The following is a 19507-nucleotide window of genomic DNA, read 5'->3' on the forward strand; positions in this document are numbered from 1 at the left end:
CAGGGAGGACTTAAAAGAAGCCTTCCCTTTGCATCAGCTCTGTGAATCGTTCCTGCAAGTTCGCAATGCTCCTCCTATATGTAACGTCATGATGTGTGACATCACATAGGGGTGGAGCGGTGTGGCAGAGTTTTTTGTTTTAGGAGGTGGTGGTGGTGGTGTGGGGGGAAGGGGGGGGGGGGCTGTCTATTTTGTCAGTCCCGGTCCCCACAGTTTCTGATGGCAGCCCTGCCCTCACCCCATTTGTGATGCCTCTGTAACCAGCTATGCATCAGCAGCCCACTTTCAATCCTTATATTAATCACATTTAACTCACCGCCAGTTAGCAAATTGCTTAAAAATAATTTAGCAAGGTCTGGAGAACTGAGACAAACCATGAAATTAAATATTAACAAATGCCACAGATGATTCTTTTCATTTAAATACCTTAATTATGTTTTCTGTCTAAAATGGATAATTTCAAAGGTTCTAATTATAGTGCTGTCTGTGAGCTGCTTTCTCCAGGGAGCGGTACAGCGTTTATTTCCATCCAGTTCTCAAATACAGCGACTCCTTGTTCCAGTCCTGGCAACCTTCATTGGCTGTATCCAGGTGACAGACACAACAAACTACTCATAGAACACAGAGCTGACTTATTTCCAGCCAGCAGAGCTCACAAGTAAGAACTAATCTCTGACATGTATTTATAGCCATTTTTATTCTGCAATATGACCTTTATATTGAATCTTTTGTTGTTCCTTTTCAGACAATTTTGACTATTGTGACAAAAAACAAACAAACACAATTGTCACATTAACAATACATGTGCAGGGGGTGAGGGCATTGTTACGTTTTTATTTTCGGAATTAGATCTGATACAAAATGGTAAACCAGCTATATTCTTTTCTAGTTACTGGCACTGTTACTTTTTACATGCCAAGCATGGACGTAGAAAGGGGCATATTACGGAGACAAAATCATAATGCATCTGAAAGGTACTGTAAAACCAATGGTTTGTTTTTATACTCTCTCTTACATGCTGTATATGCATTTTTATCTATACTTTTGCTTTGTACTTTTTCTATAAGGTTTGGTGTTTGGGTAATATATTGTAGCAATGTATTATCCTAGGGTAAATGGTAGCACTTTCTCTGCAGCAGCCAGGCAATAGCACGTCATTCCAGTGCCTTTGTACAAGTAGCCGTAGCTAGTTTTCAGAACAAAAATAAAACATAAAATAAATCTTGGCCTGTCCCGCACTCACTAAACACAGATCTCCCTCTCCTAAGGGTTGGAGGATCTAATGACCAACTCAACTTACACAAAACATAACTTAAACACAGCACTTACATAGCACTAGCAGTGTCTCTCAACAGGACTGTCAGCCTGCTCCCCAGGTAGTGAGAGACACACTAGCAAACTGACATACCTTTTGACAGGTGATCTGACAATCAATGCTGCTCATTAACTGGATAATTACCAGACAGAAGTTAGGACACTGGGGCATATACGCCTCCCCCGCCCATAATTAACTTCCACAGCGCACACTTGGGTTGCCACCTCATCCCTTTAATTCTGGACACATATTAATTACACAGGTTCAGTGGCTGATTAAAACCAGATGAAATGGAGTCTTGAAGTCAGCCAACCACAGAACCTGTGTATTTAATATGTGTCCAGAATTAAAGGGATGAGGTGGCAACCCTAGCGCACACACACAGAAGAAATCAATCTAAGTGTTTATGTGTGCAATCTTTTCTGGAAAATCTATATATATACTTGAACACAGGTGACTTAATAAGTAAATCAGTATCTCAGTTATTTTGATGTGACCATCTTTGCTCAAGCATGGGTTTCCTCAAAACCTGGACTTTTAGGGGTATATTTACTATGCTCCGTGTTTGCCCAAATTTGCAAACACGGGAGTGTTTGGCCATTTTTACAAACACAGGAATTTAACAAAGTCCAAACGCAGGAGTGTTGGCTCAAATAGAACTTCAAAACACAGGTGGACACAGGCATATGATCAAATACAGCATCAGCTAGACTCAGATATAATTTCCATGGGAAACAACTGAAACATGGGACTTTGCCTACAATCATGTTTGCAAACACACCTATGAATTGCGCAAACTCAGACCAAAATACACTTTACAATTAGATGTCCCCCTAAGCAGAAGGTTTAGACAAGCCTGTACAGATCAGTGACAGCTGTGCAGTGTATGTCTGTGTAAAAGTTAAACGGTTAAAAATCTGAAGAAGAAAAAAATGGCCTTGGGTTCCCCCCCACACAAGCATAACCAGTCCTGGCCTCTTTGAGCCGGTCCTAGTTCAAAAAATGCAGGAAAGAAATTTAGTATAGTTCCCAAGTATTTTATGAACCAGCACCGGGCTCTTGAAACGGTCCTGGTTCTTAAAATAAGGGGAGCAAAACAACTATGGGTCCCCCATATTTTTAGAATCATCACCAGGCTCCCCTAACAGGGAGGTAATGCCACAGCCAGGGGACACACTTCACAGGTCCCATGGTCGAAGCATTAATCCCTCTAACTAGTCAGCCCAGGACAGGGTTACCTGGGGGTGTGGAGACCCCCCAATAAAGGGGTCCCCCACTACAGGGCACCCGAGGCCAATACATTGTAGTCAGGGATGGGAAACGCAGGGTTGACCTCTAATAAAATTGCGGTTCCCATGATTGACTACAATGTATCAGTTCCCATCATTGCCTTCAATGGAGCTGTTCTCACAATTGAAGTCAATGGGGGAAGCTTTGACAGTCTGGCCACTCACAACCAATCAGCAGACTGCTCCTACGGAGGTGCCCGTTGATTGGCTGCTGGCTCTCCTAATGACAGGAAACATGTGGGTCCCGGCATTTGCATAGACGAATATGCTTGTGGGGGGACTGGGACACCCACGCCGTTTATTTTCTGATTTTTAACCATTTATTGATAGTTACACAGAGAAGCACGGCACAGATCGCACTGATCTGTGCAGGCTTCATGTCCGAGAGTGTTTTGCTGCCGGCACTCACATTAAACATGGCAGCCAAACACGAAAACACGTAAATCATGGGAGCAAAGTAAATATTTAATTTAAAAAAAACACCCATGTCCGATAGATCACCTGTGTTTAATTTTGGGCAAACATTGATCAGACACAGTTTTTAGTAAATTTACCCCTTAGTGCGCCTTGAGGACCAAGGTTGGGAAACACTGACCTACAGACTATGGCCCTCATTCTGAGTTGATCGCTCGCTAGCTTCTTTTAGCAGCATTGCACACGCTAGGCCGCCGCCCTCTGGGAGTGTATCTTAGCTTAGCAGAAGTGCGAACAAAAGGTTAGCAGAACTGCTTGAAAAAATTTCCATGCAGTTTCTAAGTCGCTGCAAACCTACTCGTACCTTGCCATCACTGCAGTCAGTTTAGTTCCTGTTTTGAAGTCACATACACGCCCTGCGTTCGGCCTGCCACTCCCCCGTTTCCCCAGGCACGCCTGCGTTATCTTCTGACACGCTTGCGTTTTTTTTTAGCACACTCCCGGAAAACGGTCAGTTACCTACCAGAAAGAAACGCCCCTTTCCTGTCAATCACTCACCGATCAGCCAAGCGACTGAAAAGAGCCGCTCGCTCTTGTGTAAAACTGCATAGTTTTGTGTGAAAGTACTTCGCGCGTGTGCACTGCGGCCCATACGCATGCGCAGAACAACCGATTTTTAGCCTGATCGCTGCGAACAACGGCAGCTAGCGATCAACTCGGAATGACCCCCTATGTTCTTTCAATTTTTTCAGTTCTTTTACTTTCAATTTTTTTACTTATACATATTCAACTGTATTTTAGATAAGTGCCGCTGACACCCATTATTACTGCTGCAATGGTGATTACAGTCCATAGTGAAAGTAAAAAGCTACTGGTGTGTTTTGTGCTTGTGTAAAGTATTGCAGGCAGAACTGTACATTTCAAGTCCGAGCAGAAGAGTCTTGTCAGTCCTGACGAAGATACTTGCCGCAAAAAATATGAGGTTCCTTTAGATGTTTATGGTAAACCCGAAATTCACCGTTGGAGAACAGCTTATGATGAGGCCTTTAATTTGGATAATCAGGTTTGGTTCAGATTTATATTTTTTCTGGCCCCGTCTTTCTTTTCCAACAGAATGTTTAAATATGTTTCTTTGATAACAGGGACTGTGGAAATGACAGAAGAATTTGCTGCTAAGTGTAGGTGAAAGACGCTACAGCTATTGCTATGAATGGAAAGATCAGCTATCAATGAACTGCAATGCAATTATTTTCTGACAGTGGCAGAGATGATGGAACTGTAATGTCACCAGCAGTGGCGTATCTTTAATGGGTGCAGTGTGGGTCCGGAGGGGGCCCACGCAGCACACACTGCACCCGTTTCTCCCAATCTTAATTTCTGGCATCCATCGGTGTCCGTGTGTGGGCCCCTCCTCTCCCGAGTCCCGTAGCTGGCAGTACTATTAGCGCTCTGAGAGAGCGCTAGAGACTCTGGCACAGTGCCAGAGTCTACAGCGCCTGCGTGGCCTTTGGCACAGTGCCAGAGTCTCTAGTGCTCACTCAGAGTGATAACGGCGCCGCCGCTGCCGGCCGCTGGACGGAAGAGGAGGGGTCCCACACACACGGAGACTGCACACGGGTCCCCTCCTCTCTAGATACACCCGTGGTCACTAATATAAGGGCTCAGATTGCAATGGAGCCTCGTTGAAGATCATTCAAAACTGGAACCCTGTCTTAGCCTCTCGGAAAACTTGGCTTGATAACTGAAGCTCCTAATGACTCTGCTCTTATGCTCAAATACTAATAACAAAATCTTTGTATTCTCAATATTACAAATAAAATGCTTTTAAATACTAATAAATTGACCCAAATTATTGACAAGTACCAGGGCCGCCACAAGGGGGGGAGCAAGTACTAATTTCCTGGGCCCAGGGTCAGCACCAGGAGCTCGTCAGCTGCCTTTCTCCACAGCCCAGCATGTGCTGCTGTGTGCTGGGCAGCAGTGGGGCCAGGGAGGCTGCTGCAGCAGCAATAGTTTCTTACCGTGAGGCTTAAGATGGGTACATACATGAAAGATTTGCCAATCGATGCTAGGGACTCGGAATTCAGTGTACATTTTCATGTTATGCAGCACTCCTTATATCGTGACCCAATGCCACTGGTTTTTGGCCCAACCGTTGGCTACATGTGCAATGTACACACTATCAGATACTGAAGGTATCTGCTAGTGATACTGAACGGCCAGAAATTGGCTTTTTGGTCCAATTCATATACAGTATGTATCCAGTTTCAGAAATACCTCTAGAATAGTTGTAGGAGTAGGCTATTATGAAAGCTTCTAAAAAAGACAAGTGCTGGTATTGCTCATAGCAACCAATCAGATTGTGTCTATCATTTCCTAGAACACAATAGAGGAATGATAGTAAGAATTTGATTGATGGCTAAGGGCAACACCATCCCTTTTTAGTAGAGATGAGCGGGTTCGGTTCCCGAACCCTACCAGACTTCACTACCAGAGCCCGGCTCGGGTTTTCCCGCCTGACTCAGAAACCAGAACGAGGCAAAAACGTCATCATCACTTGCGGCGCTTACCTTAGTCATACAGATACCTCATTGCACCTGTTTTACTTCTTTGCATGATGTGCTGTTTGGAGCCTAGTTTTTTGTAAATGCCATCCTGTCTGCCACTGCAGTGCCACTCCTAGATGGGCCAGGTGTTTGTGCCGCACACTTGTGTCGCTTAGTCATACAGCCACCTTGGTGCAACCTTTTGGCCTAAAAACAATATTGTGAGGTGTTCGGTGTTCAGAATACACTGGAAATGAATGTTATTGAGGTTAATAATACCGTAGGATCAAAATTATCCCCAAATTATGTGATTTTAGCTGTTTTTATGTTTTTTTCAAAAATCATCCAGATCCAACACCAAAACCAAAACACAAAAGGGTGGTTTTGGCAAAGCCAATCCAGATCCAAAACATGAGCATGGAACCAAAACCAAAACCCAAAACACGAAAAGTGCCCGCCGCACATCTCTACTTTTTAGAGGTTTCCGTAAATCTACCCCCTAGCCTTGAATTTTTTGACTTGATCTATATGGACACCTAGGTAGTTCGTAAGTGTATAGTTTACAAATTGTGCAGATAAAATCATTTCTTTTTCTTTGCACTTTGCTGCTTTAACGCCAGTTTTCAAAAGTAAGACTCATACATTTTTATTTCAAACCACTTTTATTTAGATTAGCCTAGGCAGTCACAAATTGTACCAAAGTGGGAAAACAGTCTCACAGCAGGTCCAGAATATGCTGTAGTACACACTATTCACTAGCGTCACATACAGTGTTCATGTCTTGTGCTGAAATCAGGGTGTGGAACGCTAAACAGCCGAACTCTAGAACAGCTCAATCATAGACTCTCTTGATTTTCCAACGCCAACCCATTTCACTACAGATAAAACAAACGATACGTGTTATCTCGTATAATAGTGATAATAAAATGCATACAAGTTATGGGAAACAGTACCTAAACGTGGGTTGTGTATGGAATCCCGACAGTCAGAATCCTGACCATCAGAATGCTGACAGCGATGGTGAATATCCCGGCAATTTTTTGGTAAGTATTCTACAGTAAACCCTGACTAAAACTTATCCACCCATCCCGCAACCTAACCCTAACCGTTCTCCCCCACAACCTAACCCTAACCCCCCCAACACAGACTAACCCTCCCCTCCCACAGCCTAACCCTAACTCTCCCCTCGCACATCCCAGCTTTAACCCCCCCCCCCACTCTCCCGCAGCCTAAACCTAACCCTAACCCTCATACTAAGTTGTCAGCATTTTGAGTCATCGAGGTCCCTCCTGCAGTGTTGTGCGCATCGGATTCTGACCGCAGGGATGCTAACCGCATCCCACATAATGATTATCACTAAAGCAACAATCCCACATGCAAGGTTTTTTTTTTTGTAATAGTAAGTCAACTGTCTTTTATCTATCTATGGGGGTCATTCCGACCCGTTCGCTCGCTGCGTTTTAACGCAGCAGAGCGAACGGGTCCCTGCTGCGCATGTGCCGGCGCCGTAGTGCCCCTGCGCATGTGCTGGTGCCGTAGTGCGCCTGCGGGATGGCCGAAGGCCGTAGCAGGACAGCGATCGCCCCTGCCTGATTGACAGGCAGAGGCGATCGATGGGCGGGAGGGGACGAAATGGCAGCGTTTGGCCGCTGTTTCGTAGGCGCTGTCCGGCCAACGCAGGCATGGCCGGAATGAATGGGGGGCGGGCCGCAGCGGCCGCGCAACGTCATACGCAGCCGCTGCGGGCCAGGGAGTGAGGAGTAGCTCCCGGCCAGCACGCTAAAGCTGCGCTGGCCGGGAGCTGCTCCTGAAGTGCAAAGGCATCGCCGCTGTGCGATGCCTTTGCACTTCTGCGAGGGGGGCTGGACTGACATGCGGGGCGGACTAGCCCTGTGCTGGGCGTCCCCCCGCATGTCAGGAAAGATGATCGTAGCTGTGCTAAATTTAGCACAGCTACGATCAACTCGGAATGACCCCCCCATGTTCGTAAATGTGCGAGTAAGCCCCTTAAGCACAACATTGATTTAAATCCACATTCAGTAACGTTGCCCCTTGGTTTTTAAGTGAAAAATTAGATAAGTGTGATTGATACTTTATAAATATGTGTCAAGGAGTAATGTATAATGAGCACTGTTCTGAATGCCAAGTTGTGGGATTGATGCAAAGTTGTATGAAAATCTATTTCACGGACAGATGTTGCGATTTTCTAACACTGAGCCTGCTCCCTACCCAGGTTCGGTCCTCTAGCCGTGATTCCGACTTGCACACAACTCAATCTGCAGTTGAATGGGTGGTAAAGGGGCACTCGCACTTAGGCTAAGTTGATTAAAGGTGTGTCCTGGGCACGTAGATGGAACTGTGGGCTGTGATGCGTTGTACATACTAGAGATCGGTCTTATCTCTTGCACCAGGTAAAGGGCTGGTACAACTGCATATTGATCCCAATGGGGTAAATGTATTACCCGTAATTATGGGTGAGAAGCTATACCGCTTCTCCCCCATGTAGGATGGTAGCGATGCCGGCTCAGCACCCCTGTCCATATCGGTGCTGCTATCTAAAAGATAGCAGGCTGATATGCGTGGGAAATATATGAGCGGTCAGCATCGCTGACTGTTCCGACACCTGCAGCTGTCGATTTCGACAGCTGCAGGTGGCAATGCCCATTCGCTACAGCAGGGACAGAGCTGTCCCTGGCTGTGGTGCGTGCTGGCTCCGGACTGTGCTGGGGATCTTGGTGAGTAGCGAGATTCCATGCATGCGCAGAGGAGCCGGCCAAGCAGTGAGACCCAGCACATCAGCTCTTATCTGAAGCGCTGTGTGATCAGGGGGACATCGCTGGAAGGGGGCACGAAAGCAGACACGATGTTAATACAGCTTGTCGTGTCCCTTGCTGCTTCGCCTCGGTAATGAGACGAAACAGGAAGTGTTATATAATACATTTGCCTAAATAACCTTTATTTGCTCAAGTGGACGGATGAGGGCAATGTGGTCACATAGATGCGTACAATGCTGCATACGGCTGAATATCTGGATTTAGGCCCTCATTCCGAGTTGATCGCACCAAGCAACTTTTTGCTGCTGGTGTGATCAACTAATCTCCGCCTATGGGGGAGTGTATTTTAGCATAGCAAGGCTGCGATCGCTTCTGCAGCCCTGCTATGCTAAAAAAGTTTCCTGCAAAACAAGACCAGCCCTGCAGTTACTTACCCAGTGCGACGGATCCAGCGATGATGGGCTCGGCTTTGACGTCAGACATCCACCCTCCGTTCGCCTGGACACGCCTGCGTTTTTCTTACCACTCCCCGAAAACGGCCTCCAACGGTCAGTTGACGCCCCGGAACGCCTTCATGCAGTCAATCTTCTTGCGATCGCCGCTGCGACCGCTTTTTCCGCTGTCAGTGTCGTTGCCCGGCGACGGCTGTTGCCGGGCAACAGCCCCCGCGCGTGCGCAGTAGTGACCCGGTTGCAGCTGTGCGAACTAAAGTACGCTGCGATCAGGTCGGAATGACCCCCTTAGTGCTATGCATTGCAATGTGAGTGCAATTGTGGTTGACTTGCATGCAACTCTATGAACAAACAGAGGGTACTTTACATAAGAACAACTGGAAGTATCTGTAGACCATAAACCTGTAGGCTGAGACATTTAGGTACACTAGGGAAAACTGCACCACACTTTATTTAAAGAAACGTTTTCAAACCAGCGCTCCAAGTCAGCAGTGCTGCACCGTCTGCCGAAGTGGTCACCCCCACTTCCAAAAAACGTATTTAAACAATTTACAAGATGCAGATGGGCGCACCCCGGGGTAGTATGGGTTATTAAAATATAATTTTTGTGTTCAGAGATTCAAATTCTTCCTTTTAAAACAGAACAGAGTTCCTATGCAGGATTAAGTTCAGACCATGGGACTCCCTGGAAAACCAGGGAGTCCCATGGTCTGAACTTAATCCTGCATAGGAACTCTGTTCTGTTTTAAAAGGAAGAATTTGAATCTCTGAACACAAAAATTATATTTTAATAACCCATACTACCCCGGGGTGCGCCCATCTGCATCTTGTAAATTGCACCACACTTTAGGCACTAGTAGGATGAGAAGAAAAAATGTTGTGGACCTGTGTAACCAGATATAGTTGTGTCCTGCGTAACCCCACCAGACAATGGCCCTCATTCCGAGTTGATCGCTTGCTAGCTGTTTTTAGCAGCCGTGCAAACGCACAGTCGCCGCCCACGGGTGAGTGTATTTTCGCTTTGCAAGTGTGCGAACGCCTGCGCAGCCGAGCTGTGCAAAAACATTTTGTGCAGGTTCTGAGTAGCTCTGAACTTACTCAGCCCTTGCGATCACTTCAGTCTTTTTGGTCCCGGAATTGACGTCAAACACCCACCCAGCAAACGCTTGGACACGCCTGCGTTTTTCGAAACACTCCCAGAAAACGGTCAGTTGCCACCCACAAACGCCCTCTTCCTGTCAATCTCCTTGCGATCGCCCGTGCGAATGGATTCTTCGTTAAATCCATAGCTCAGCAACGATCCGCTGTGTACCCGTAAGACGCGCCTGCGCATTGCGGTGCATACGCATGCGCAGTAGAGACCTGATTGCTGCGCTGCGTAAAAAAAGGGCAGCCAGCGATCAACTTGGAATGACCCCCAATAACCGCAAGCTACCCAGGCAAGCTACAAGTATGGGGAGCGGGATATAACTATGGATTCCAGATCAGTCACTTAGAACTTGGCACTTTGCACAGGTACTGTATGCAGTTTGTCTGCATTAAGGTAATGCAGCATGGTTTGTTTGGTTTTAAATGGCTGACTTGGCATCATACACGTAAATGCATTCTTACCAGGCACTCCGATGTGGTTCTCCACAAATCTGATGTAGTTTTGTGCTTTGGCAGGAAGCTCCTCCCACTTCCTGGCACCGGTGGTGTCACTCTTCCAGCCGGGCATAACTTCATATTCCACCTCCACCTTCTGCAGAATTTCTTGATTCGCTGTGAAACAAAACAATAGGTTTGCCAACACAAATATGTTATTCCCATCCTACTATGAATGTATACATATCTCCTGTCCAATGTCCACTCATGTTCTATTGATATTACCCCAACTAATAAAAATATACATTTGTAGTGTATTTCAGATAGAGGTGGTATTATTGCTTGAACTTAAATGAATTGGGAGATTCATGACATGTATACCTCTGGCAGTTTATAATGAGATTATACAGTATATATATTGCTCTTACTAACATTTATGTTACTCTCTTGTGAAAAAAATAAGCATATATTTAATTAGTGTCTAACTTATTTCCTTGTAATAAAGCCATAGGTCTTATTCAGAGTCAAATGCAAATGCGCAAAAAAAATGTTTTTCTTAAATTACAGATCAACAACCAATCCTGCGACTCCTTCCCCGGGCTGCAGCTCCTCCCCTGGGCTGCGACTCCCTCCCCTGGGCCCAGACTCCCTCCCCTGGGTTCCAGACTCCCTCCCCTGGGCCCAGACTCCCTCCCCTGGGCCGAGACTCCCTCCTCTGGGCCGAGACTCCCTCCTCTGGGCCGAGACTCCCTCCTCTGGGCCGAGACTCCCTCCTCTGGGCTCTGACTCCCTCCTCTGGGCTCTGACTCCCTCCTCTGAGCTGAGACTCCCTCCCCTGGGCTGAGACTCCCTCCTCTGAGCTGAGACTCCCTCCTCTGAGCTGAGACTCCCTCCTCTGAGCTGAGACTCCCTCCTCTGAGCTGAGACTCCCTCCTCTGGGCTCTGACTCCCTCCTCTGAGCTGAGACTCCCTCCTCTGGGCTCTGACTCCCTCCTCTGGGCTCTGACTCCCTCCTCAGAGCTGAGACTCCCTCCTCTGGGCTCTGACTCCCTCCTCTGAGCTGAGACTCCCTCCTCTGGGCTCTGACTCCCTCCTCTGGGCTCTGACTCCCTCCTCTGAGCTGGGACTCCCTCCTCTGAGCTGGGACTCCCTCCTCTGAGCTGGGACTCCCTCCTCTGGGCTGAGACTCCCTCCTCTGGGCTGAGACTCCCTCCTCTAAGCTGCAACTCCCTCTCCTAGGCTGCAACTCCCTCCTCTTGTTGTACCTGGCTGAGAGGAAACTGGATTATGACTAGAGGCGTAGCTACACTGACAGTACAGAAAATACAATAGCTCATAGTGCACAATGGATACACATTACAGTTAATGGCTGGATAGATTCAGGTGGATTGGAAGCTGTAAAGTGCTCAGAGCTGGAAACGCAACAAGGAATCTTTTTTTACTGAAAACACTGCAAAGTGCGGGCCTGAATCGCACATTGAGTTTATAGCTTTAGTGTCTTTTGCCGTAGTCACATGTGCGACTGTATGTGTGTGTTGGAATGTGCAAGGACTAAGATGCCCACTTTCAGTGTCTGTATACATATACACTGAAATAACGCTTGTGGCATCTTTAGATGCCAACAATTGTCATAATGTTGTAACTTGCACCAGCCATATGGCTGAACGGTTCTCCAGCTTATAAATCAAATGTGAAGGGAGCTGAAATTGACAAACCTGGAAAGTAAGGGATTCTCTTCCCATTGAGTCTGTATGCTACACCAACTTTAATCTCATCCAGTATGTCCAAAATATCCAGTTTTGTAAGCGCCAAGCTGAAAAGAAATGAAAATAGTCTAATACACTAAAGTGGTTGGTTTCCTATTCCTGTATACAGTATATCGAGTATACTGTATATAATAGTGTGAAAGAGAATTTTTCTCAAAATAGTTTTTAGTGTATTTTAATAACTGTATGTAGGTTATCACAATATGCATGTTTTCAATTTAACATTAGGTGAAAGCTGTTTATACTTACCATACCATTCCTTTAAACCAGGACACTTCATGAATTACACAGGTTCTGTGGCTGATTGATTAAAGCCAGATGAGGGGTCTAATTCAAGGTTGATTGCAAAACAACATTTCTCTAACGTCCTAGTGGATGCTGGGGACTCCGTCAGGACCATGGGGATTAGCGGCTCCGCAGGAGACAGGGCACAAAAATAAAGCTTTTGGATCAGGTGGTGTGCACTGGCTCCTCCCCCTATGACCCTCCTCCAAGCCTCAGTTAGGTTTTTGCGCCCGTCCGAGCAGGGTGCAATCTAGGTGGCTCTCCTAAAGAGCTGCTTAGAAAAAGTTTTTAGGTTTTTTATTTTCAGTGAGTCCTGCTGGCAACAGGCTCACTGCATCGAGGGACTTAGGGGAGAGAAGTCAACTCACCTGCGTGCAGGATGGATTGGCTTCTTAGGCTACTGGACACCATTAGCTCCAGAGGGATCGAACACAGGCCCAGCCATGGAGTCCGGTCCCGGAGCCGCGCCGCCGACCCCCCTTGCAGATGCCGAAGATGGAAGAGGTCCAGAAGCAGGCGGCAGAAGACTTTTCAGTCTTCCTGAGGTAGCGCACAGCACTGCAGCTGTGCGCCATTGTTGTCAGCACACTTCACACAGCGGTCACGGAGGGTGCAGGGCGCTTGGGGGGCGCCCTGGGCAGCAATGTATAATACCTTTTTATGGCTAAAAAATACATCACATATAGCCCTTGAGGCTATATGGATGTATTTAACCCCTGCCAGATCTCACAAACTCCGGAGAAGAGCCCGCCGAAATAGGGGGCGGGGCTTATTCTCCTCAGCACACAGCGCCATTTTCCTGCTCAGCTCCGCTGTGAGGAAGGCTCCCAGGACTCTCCCCTGCACTGCACTACAGAAACAGGGTAAAACAGAGAGGGGGGGCACTTTTTTTGGCGATATTACTATATTTAAGCTGCTATAAGGATACAACACTTATATAGGGTTGTTCCCATATATATTATAGCGCTTGGGTGTGTGCTGGCAAACTCTCCCTCTGTCTCCCCAAAGGGCTAGTGGGGTCCTGTCTTCAATAGAGCATTCCCTGTGTGTCTGCTGTGTGTCGGTACGTGTGTGTCGACATGTATGAGGACGATGTTGGTGTGGAGGCAGAGCAATTGCCGGTAATGGTGATGTCACCCCCCAGGGAGTCGACACTGGAATGGATGGCTTTGTTTATGGAATTACGTGATAATGTCAGCACATTACAAAAATCAGTTGACGACATGAGACGGCCGGAAAACCAGTTAGTACCTGCCCAGGCGTCTCAGACACCGTCAGGGACTGTAAAACGCCCTTTACCTCAGTCGGTCGACACAGACCCAGACACGGACACTGAATCTAGTGTCGACGGTGAAGAAACAAACGTATTTTCCAGTAGGGCCACACGTTATATGATCACGGCAATGAAGGAGGCTTTGCATATCTCTGATACTACAAGTACCACAAAAAGGGGTATTATGTGGGGGGTGAAAAAACTACCTGTAGTTTTTCCTGAATCAGAGGAATTAAATGATGTATGTGATGAAGCGTGGGTTAACCCAGATAGAAAAGTGCTAATTTCAAAAAAGTTATTGGCATTATACCCTTTCCCGCCAGAGGTTAGGGCGCGCTGGGAAACACCCCCTAAGGTGGATAAGGCGCTCACACGCTTATCAAAACAAGTGGCGTTACCGTCTCCTGATACGGCCGCCCTCAAGGATCCAGCTGATAGGAGGCTGGAAACTACCCTAAAAAGTATATACACACATACTGGTGTTATACTGCGACCAGCCATCGCCTCAGCCTGGATGTGCAGTGCTGGGGTGGTCTGGTCGGATTCCCTGACTGAAAATATTGATACCCTGGATAGGGACAGTATTTTACAGACTTTAGAGCAATTAAAGGATGCTTTTCTTTATATGCGAGATGCTCAGAGGGATATTTGCACTCTGGCATCGAGAGTAAGTGCGATGTCCATATCTGCCAGAAGAAGTTTATGGACACGACAGTGGTCAGGTGATGCGGATTCCAAACGGCATATGGAAGTATTGCCGTATAAAGGGGAGGAATTATTTGGCGTCGGTCTATCGGATTTGGTGGCCACGGCAACTGCCGGGAAATCCACCTTTTTACCTCAGACCCCCTCCCAACAGAAAAAGACACCGTCGACTCTTTTCAGCCGCAGTCCTTTCGGTCCTATAAGAAGCGGGCAAAAGGACAGTCATATCTGCCCCGAGGCAGAGGAAAGGGTAAGAGAGGGCAGCAAGCAGCTCCTTCCCAGGAACAGAAGCCCTCCGCGGGTTCTGCAAAGCCCTCAGCATGACGCTGGGGCTTTACAAGCGGACTCAGGAACGGTGGGGGGTCGACTCAAGAATTTCAGCGCGCAGTGGGCTTGCTCACAGGTGGACCCCTGGATCCTGCAGGTAGTATCTCAGGGTTACAGGTTGGAATTCGAGAAGTCTCCCCCTCGCCGGTTCCTAAAGTCTGCTTTGCCAACGTCTCCCTCAGACAGGGCGACGGTATTGGAAGCCATTCACAAGCTGTTTTCTCAGCAGGTGATAGTCAAGGTACCCCTCCTACAACAGGAAAAGGGGTATTACTCCACGCTATTTGTGGTACCGAAGCCGGACGGCTCGGTAAGACCTATTCTAAATCTGAAATCTTTGAACCTGTACATACAAAAATTCAAGTTCAAGATGGAATCACTCAGAGCAGTGATAGCGAATCTGGAAGAAGGGGACTTTATGGTGTCCCTGGACATAAAAGATGCTTACCTGCATGTCCCAATTTGCCCTTCACATCAAGGGTACCTCAGGTTCATGGTGCAAAACTGTCATTATCAGTTTCAGACGCTGCCGTTTGGATTGTCCACGGCACCTCGGGTCTTTACCAAGGTAATGGCCGAAATGATGATTCTTCTGCGAAGAAGAGGCGTATTAATTATCCCTTACTTGGATGATCTCCTGATAAGGGCAAGGTCCAGAGAACAGCTGGAGGACGGAGTAGCACTAACCTAAGTAGTGCTGCAACAACACGGGTGGATTCTGAATTTTCCAAAATCTCAGTTGACCCCGACAACACGTCTGCTGTTCCTGGGAATGATTCTGGACACGGGCCCTCATTCCGAGTTGATCGGTCGCAAGGCGAATTTAGCAGAGTTACACACGCTAAGCCGCCGCCTACTGGGAGTGTATCTTAGCTTCTTAAAATTGCGACCGATGTATTCGCAATATTGCGATTACTAACTACTTAGCAGTTTCAGAGTAGCTCCAGACTTACTCTGCCTGTGCGATCAGTTCAGTGCTTGTCGTTCCTGGTTGACGTCACAAACACACCCAGCGTTCGCCCAGGCACTCCCACCGTTTACCCGGCCACTCCTGCGTTTTTTCCGGAAACGGTAGCGTTTTCAGCCACACGCCCCTGAAACGCCGTGTTTCCGCCCAGTAACACCCATTTCCTGTCAATCACATTACGATCGCCGGAGCGAAGAAAAAGCCGTGAGTAAAAATACTATCTTCATAGTAAAGTTACTTGGCGCAGTCGCAGTGCGAACATTGCGCATGCGTACTAAGCGGATTTTCACTGCGATGCGATGAAAAATACCGAGCGAACAACTCGGAATGAGGGCCACGGTTCAGAAAAAGGTGTTTCTTCCGGAGGAGAAAGCCAAGGAGTTATCCGAACTTGTCAGGAACCTCCTAAAACCAGGAAAAGTGTCTGTGCATCAATGCACAAGAGTCCTGGGAAAGTTGGTGGCTTCTTACGAAGCAATCCCATTCGGCAGATTCCACGCACAAACTTTTCAGTGGGATCTGCTGGACAAATGGTCCGGATCGCATCTGCAGATGCATCAGCGGATAACCTTATCGCCACGGACAAGGGTGTCTCTTCTGTGGTGGTTGCAGAGTGCTCATCTGTTAGAAGGCCGCAGATTCGGCATACAGGACTGGGTCCTGGTGACCACGGATGCCAGTCTGAGAGGCTGGGGAGCGGTCACACAGGGAAGAAACTTCCAGGGAGTATGGTCAAGCCTGGAGATGTCTCTTCACATAAATATACTGGAGCTAAGAGCGATTTACAATGCTCTAAGCCTGGCAAAACCCCTGCTTCAGGGTCAGCCGGTGTTGATCCAGTCGGACAACATCACGGCAGTCGCCCACGTAAACAGACAGGGCGGCACAAGAAGCAGGAGAGCAATGGCAGAAGCTGCAAGGATTCTTCGCTGGGCGGAAGATCATGTGATAGCACTGTCAGCAGTGTTCATTCCGGGAGTGGACAACTGGGAAGCAGACTTCCTCAGCAGACACGATCTACACCCGGGAGAGTGGGGACTTCATCCAGAAGTCTTCCACATGATTGTGAACCGTTGGGAAAAAACAAAGGTGGATATGATGGCGTCTCGCCTCAACAAAAAACTGGACAGGTATTGCGCCAGGCCAAGAGACCCTCAGGCAATAGCTGTGGACGCTCTGGTAACACCGTGGGTGTTCCAGTCAGTGTATGTGTTTCCTCCTCTGCCTCTCATACCCAAAGTACTGAGAATTATACGGCAAAGGGGAGTAAGAACGATACTCGTGGCTCCGGATTGGCCAAGAAGAACTTGGTACCCGGAACTTCAGGAGATGCTCACGGAAAATCCGTGGCCTCTACCTCTAAGACGGGACCTGATTCAGCAGGGACCGTGTCTATTCCAAGACTTACCGCGGCTGCGTTTGACGGCGTGGCGGTTGAACGCCGAATTCTAAGGGAAAAAGGCATTCCAGAAGAGGTCATTCCTACACTGGTTAAAGCCAGGAAGGAGGTGACTGCACAACATTATCACCGCATTTGGAGAAAATATGTTGCGTGGTGTGAGGCCAGGAAGGCCCCCACGGAGGAATTTCAATTGGGTCGATTCCTACATTTCCTGCAAACAGGATTGTCTATGGGCCTCAAGTTGGGGTCCATTAAGGTTCAAATTTCGGCCCTGTCGATTTTCTTCCAGAAAGAATTGGCTTCAGTTCCTGAAGTCCAGACTTTTGTAAAAGGAGTACTACATATACAGCCCCCGGTTGTGCCCCCAGTGGCTCCGTGGGACCTTAATGTAGTTTTGGATTTTCTCAAATCCCATTGGTTTGAGCCACTCAAATCGGCGGATTTGAAATATCTTACATGGAAAGTAACCATGCTACTGGCCCTGGCTTCAGCCAGGAGAGTGTCAGAATTGGCGGCTTTATCGTATAAAAGCCCATATCTGATTTTCCATTCGGACAGGGCAGAACTGCGGACGCGTCCTCATTTTCTGCCTAAGGTGGTGTCAGCGTTTCACCTGAACCAGCCTATTGTGGTGCCTGCGGCTACTAGCGATTTGGAGGATTCCAAGTTGCTGGACGTTGTCAGGGCATTGAAAATATATATTTCAAGGACGGCTGGAGTCAGAAAATCTGACTCGCTGTTTATACTGTATGCACCCAACAAGCTGGGTGCTCCTGCTTCTAAGCAGACGATTGCTCGTTGGATTTGTAGCACAATTCAACTTGCACATTCTGTGGCAGGCCTGCCACAGCCTAAATCCGTCAAGGCCCATTCCACAAGGAAGGTGGGCTCATCCTGGGCGGCTGCCCGAGGGGTCTCGGCATTACAACTCTGCCGAGCAGCTACGTGGTCGGGGGAGAACACGTTTGTAAAATTCTACAAATTTGATACCCTGGCTAAAGAGGACCTGGAGTTCTCTCATTCGGTGCTGCAGAGTCATCCGCACTCTCCCGCCCGTTTGGGAGCTTTGGTATAATCCCCATGGTCCTGACGGAGTCCCCAGCATCCACTAGGACGTTAGAGAAAATAAGATTTTACTTACCGATAAATCTATTTCTCGTAGTCCGTAGTGGATGCTGGGCGCCCATCCCAAGTGCGGATTGTCTGCAATACTTGTACATAGTTATTGTTACAAAAAAATCGGGTTGTTCTTGTTGTGAGCCGTCTGTTCAGAGGCTCCTACGTTTGTCATACTGTTAACTGGGTTCAGATCACAAGTTGTACGGTGTGATTGGTGTGGCTGGTATGAGTCTTACCCGGGATTCAAAATCCTTCCTTATTGTGTACGCTCGTCCGGGCACAGTATCCTAACTGAGGCTTGGAGGAGGGTCATAGGGGGAGGAGCCAGTGCACACCACCTGATCCTAAAGCTTTATTTTTGTGCCCTGTCTCCTGCGGAGCCGCTAATCCCCATGGTCCTGACGGAGTCCCCAGCATCCACTACGGACTACGAGAAATAGATTTATCGGTAAGTAAAATCTTATTTTTCCTCTAATGGGCAAACCCATGTGCACTGCAGGTGGTGCAGATGTAACATGTGCAGAGAGAGTTAGATTTGGGTGGGTTATTTTGTTTCTGTGCAGGGTAAATACTGGCTGCTTTATTTTTACACTGCAATTTAGATCCAAACTAAAATCTAAATTGCAGTATAAAAATAAAGCAGCCAGTATTTACCCTGCACAGAAACAATATAACCCACCCAAATCTAACTCTCTCTGCACATGTTACATCTGCTCCACCTGCAGTGCACATGGGTTTGCCCATTAGAGGAAAATGTTGTTTTGCAATCAACCTTGAATTAGGCCCGAAATGCAGAATTGAAGTCAGCCATCCACAGAACCTGTGTAATTCATGAGTGTCCTGGGTAAAGGGATAGTATGGTAAGGCGGTTTATGGGGGTCATTCCGAGTTGATCGCTCGCTAGCTAGTTTTAGCAGCCGTGCAAACGCTATGCCGCCGCCCACTGGGAGTGTATTTTAGCTTAGCAGAAGTGCGAACGGTTGTATCGCAGAGCGCCTGCAAAATATTTTTGTGTATTTTCAGAGTAGCACAAAACCTACTCAGCGCTTGCGATCACTTCAGACTATTCAGTTCCGGATTTGACGTCACAAACCCGCCCTGCCATGCCTGCGTTTTTCCTGGCATGCCTGCGTTTTTCCGAACACTACTTGAAAATGGTCAGTTGCCACCCAGAAACACCCACTTCATGTCAACCACTCTGCGGCAAGCAGTGCGACTGAAATGCATCGCTAGACCCTGTGCAAAACTACATTGTTCGTTTTGCCAGTACGTGGCGCGTGCGCATTGCG

General features: G+C 47.6%; 1 protein-coding gene and 1 long non-coding RNA gene across 2 annotated transcripts in view; one reads left to right on the forward strand and one right to left on the reverse strand.

Annotated features, from left to right (window-relative positions):
• Window positions 1–443: 443 nt before the first annotated feature.
• Window positions 444–4857, forward strand: LOC134980556 (uncharacterized). Its single transcript, XR_010190431.1, has 4 exons — window positions 444–658; window positions 890–974; window positions 3916–4081; window positions 4161–4857. It is a non-coding gene; the product is annotated as an uncharacterized LOC134980556 (long non-coding RNA).
• A 1350-nt stretch (window positions 4858–6207) lies between these two features.
• Window positions 6208–19507, reverse strand: part of ADSS1 (adenylosuccinate synthase 1) — a 124917-nt gene continuing 111617 nt past the window's right edge. Inside the window, exons 11-13 of the mRNA XM_063947420.1 lie at window positions 12090–12187; window positions 10402–10551; window positions 6208–6439 (exon numbers count right to left, since the gene is read on the reverse strand). Of these exons, the coding sequence (XP_063803490.1) occupies window positions 6387–6439; window positions 10402–10551; window positions 12090–12187 (301 nt within the window). The 3' untranslated portion in view covers window positions 6208–6386. The remainder of the gene's footprint in view (window positions 6440–10401; window positions 10552–12089; window positions 12188–19507) is intronic.

The sequence above is a fragment of the Pseudophryne corroboree genome, chromosome 12 (genome assembly GCF_028390025.1).
Source record: "Pseudophryne corroboree isolate aPseCor3 chromosome 12, aPseCor3.hap2, whole genome shotgun sequence".
Lineage (NCBI taxonomy): Eukaryota > Metazoa > Chordata > Amphibia > Anura > Myobatrachidae > Pseudophryne > Pseudophryne corroboree.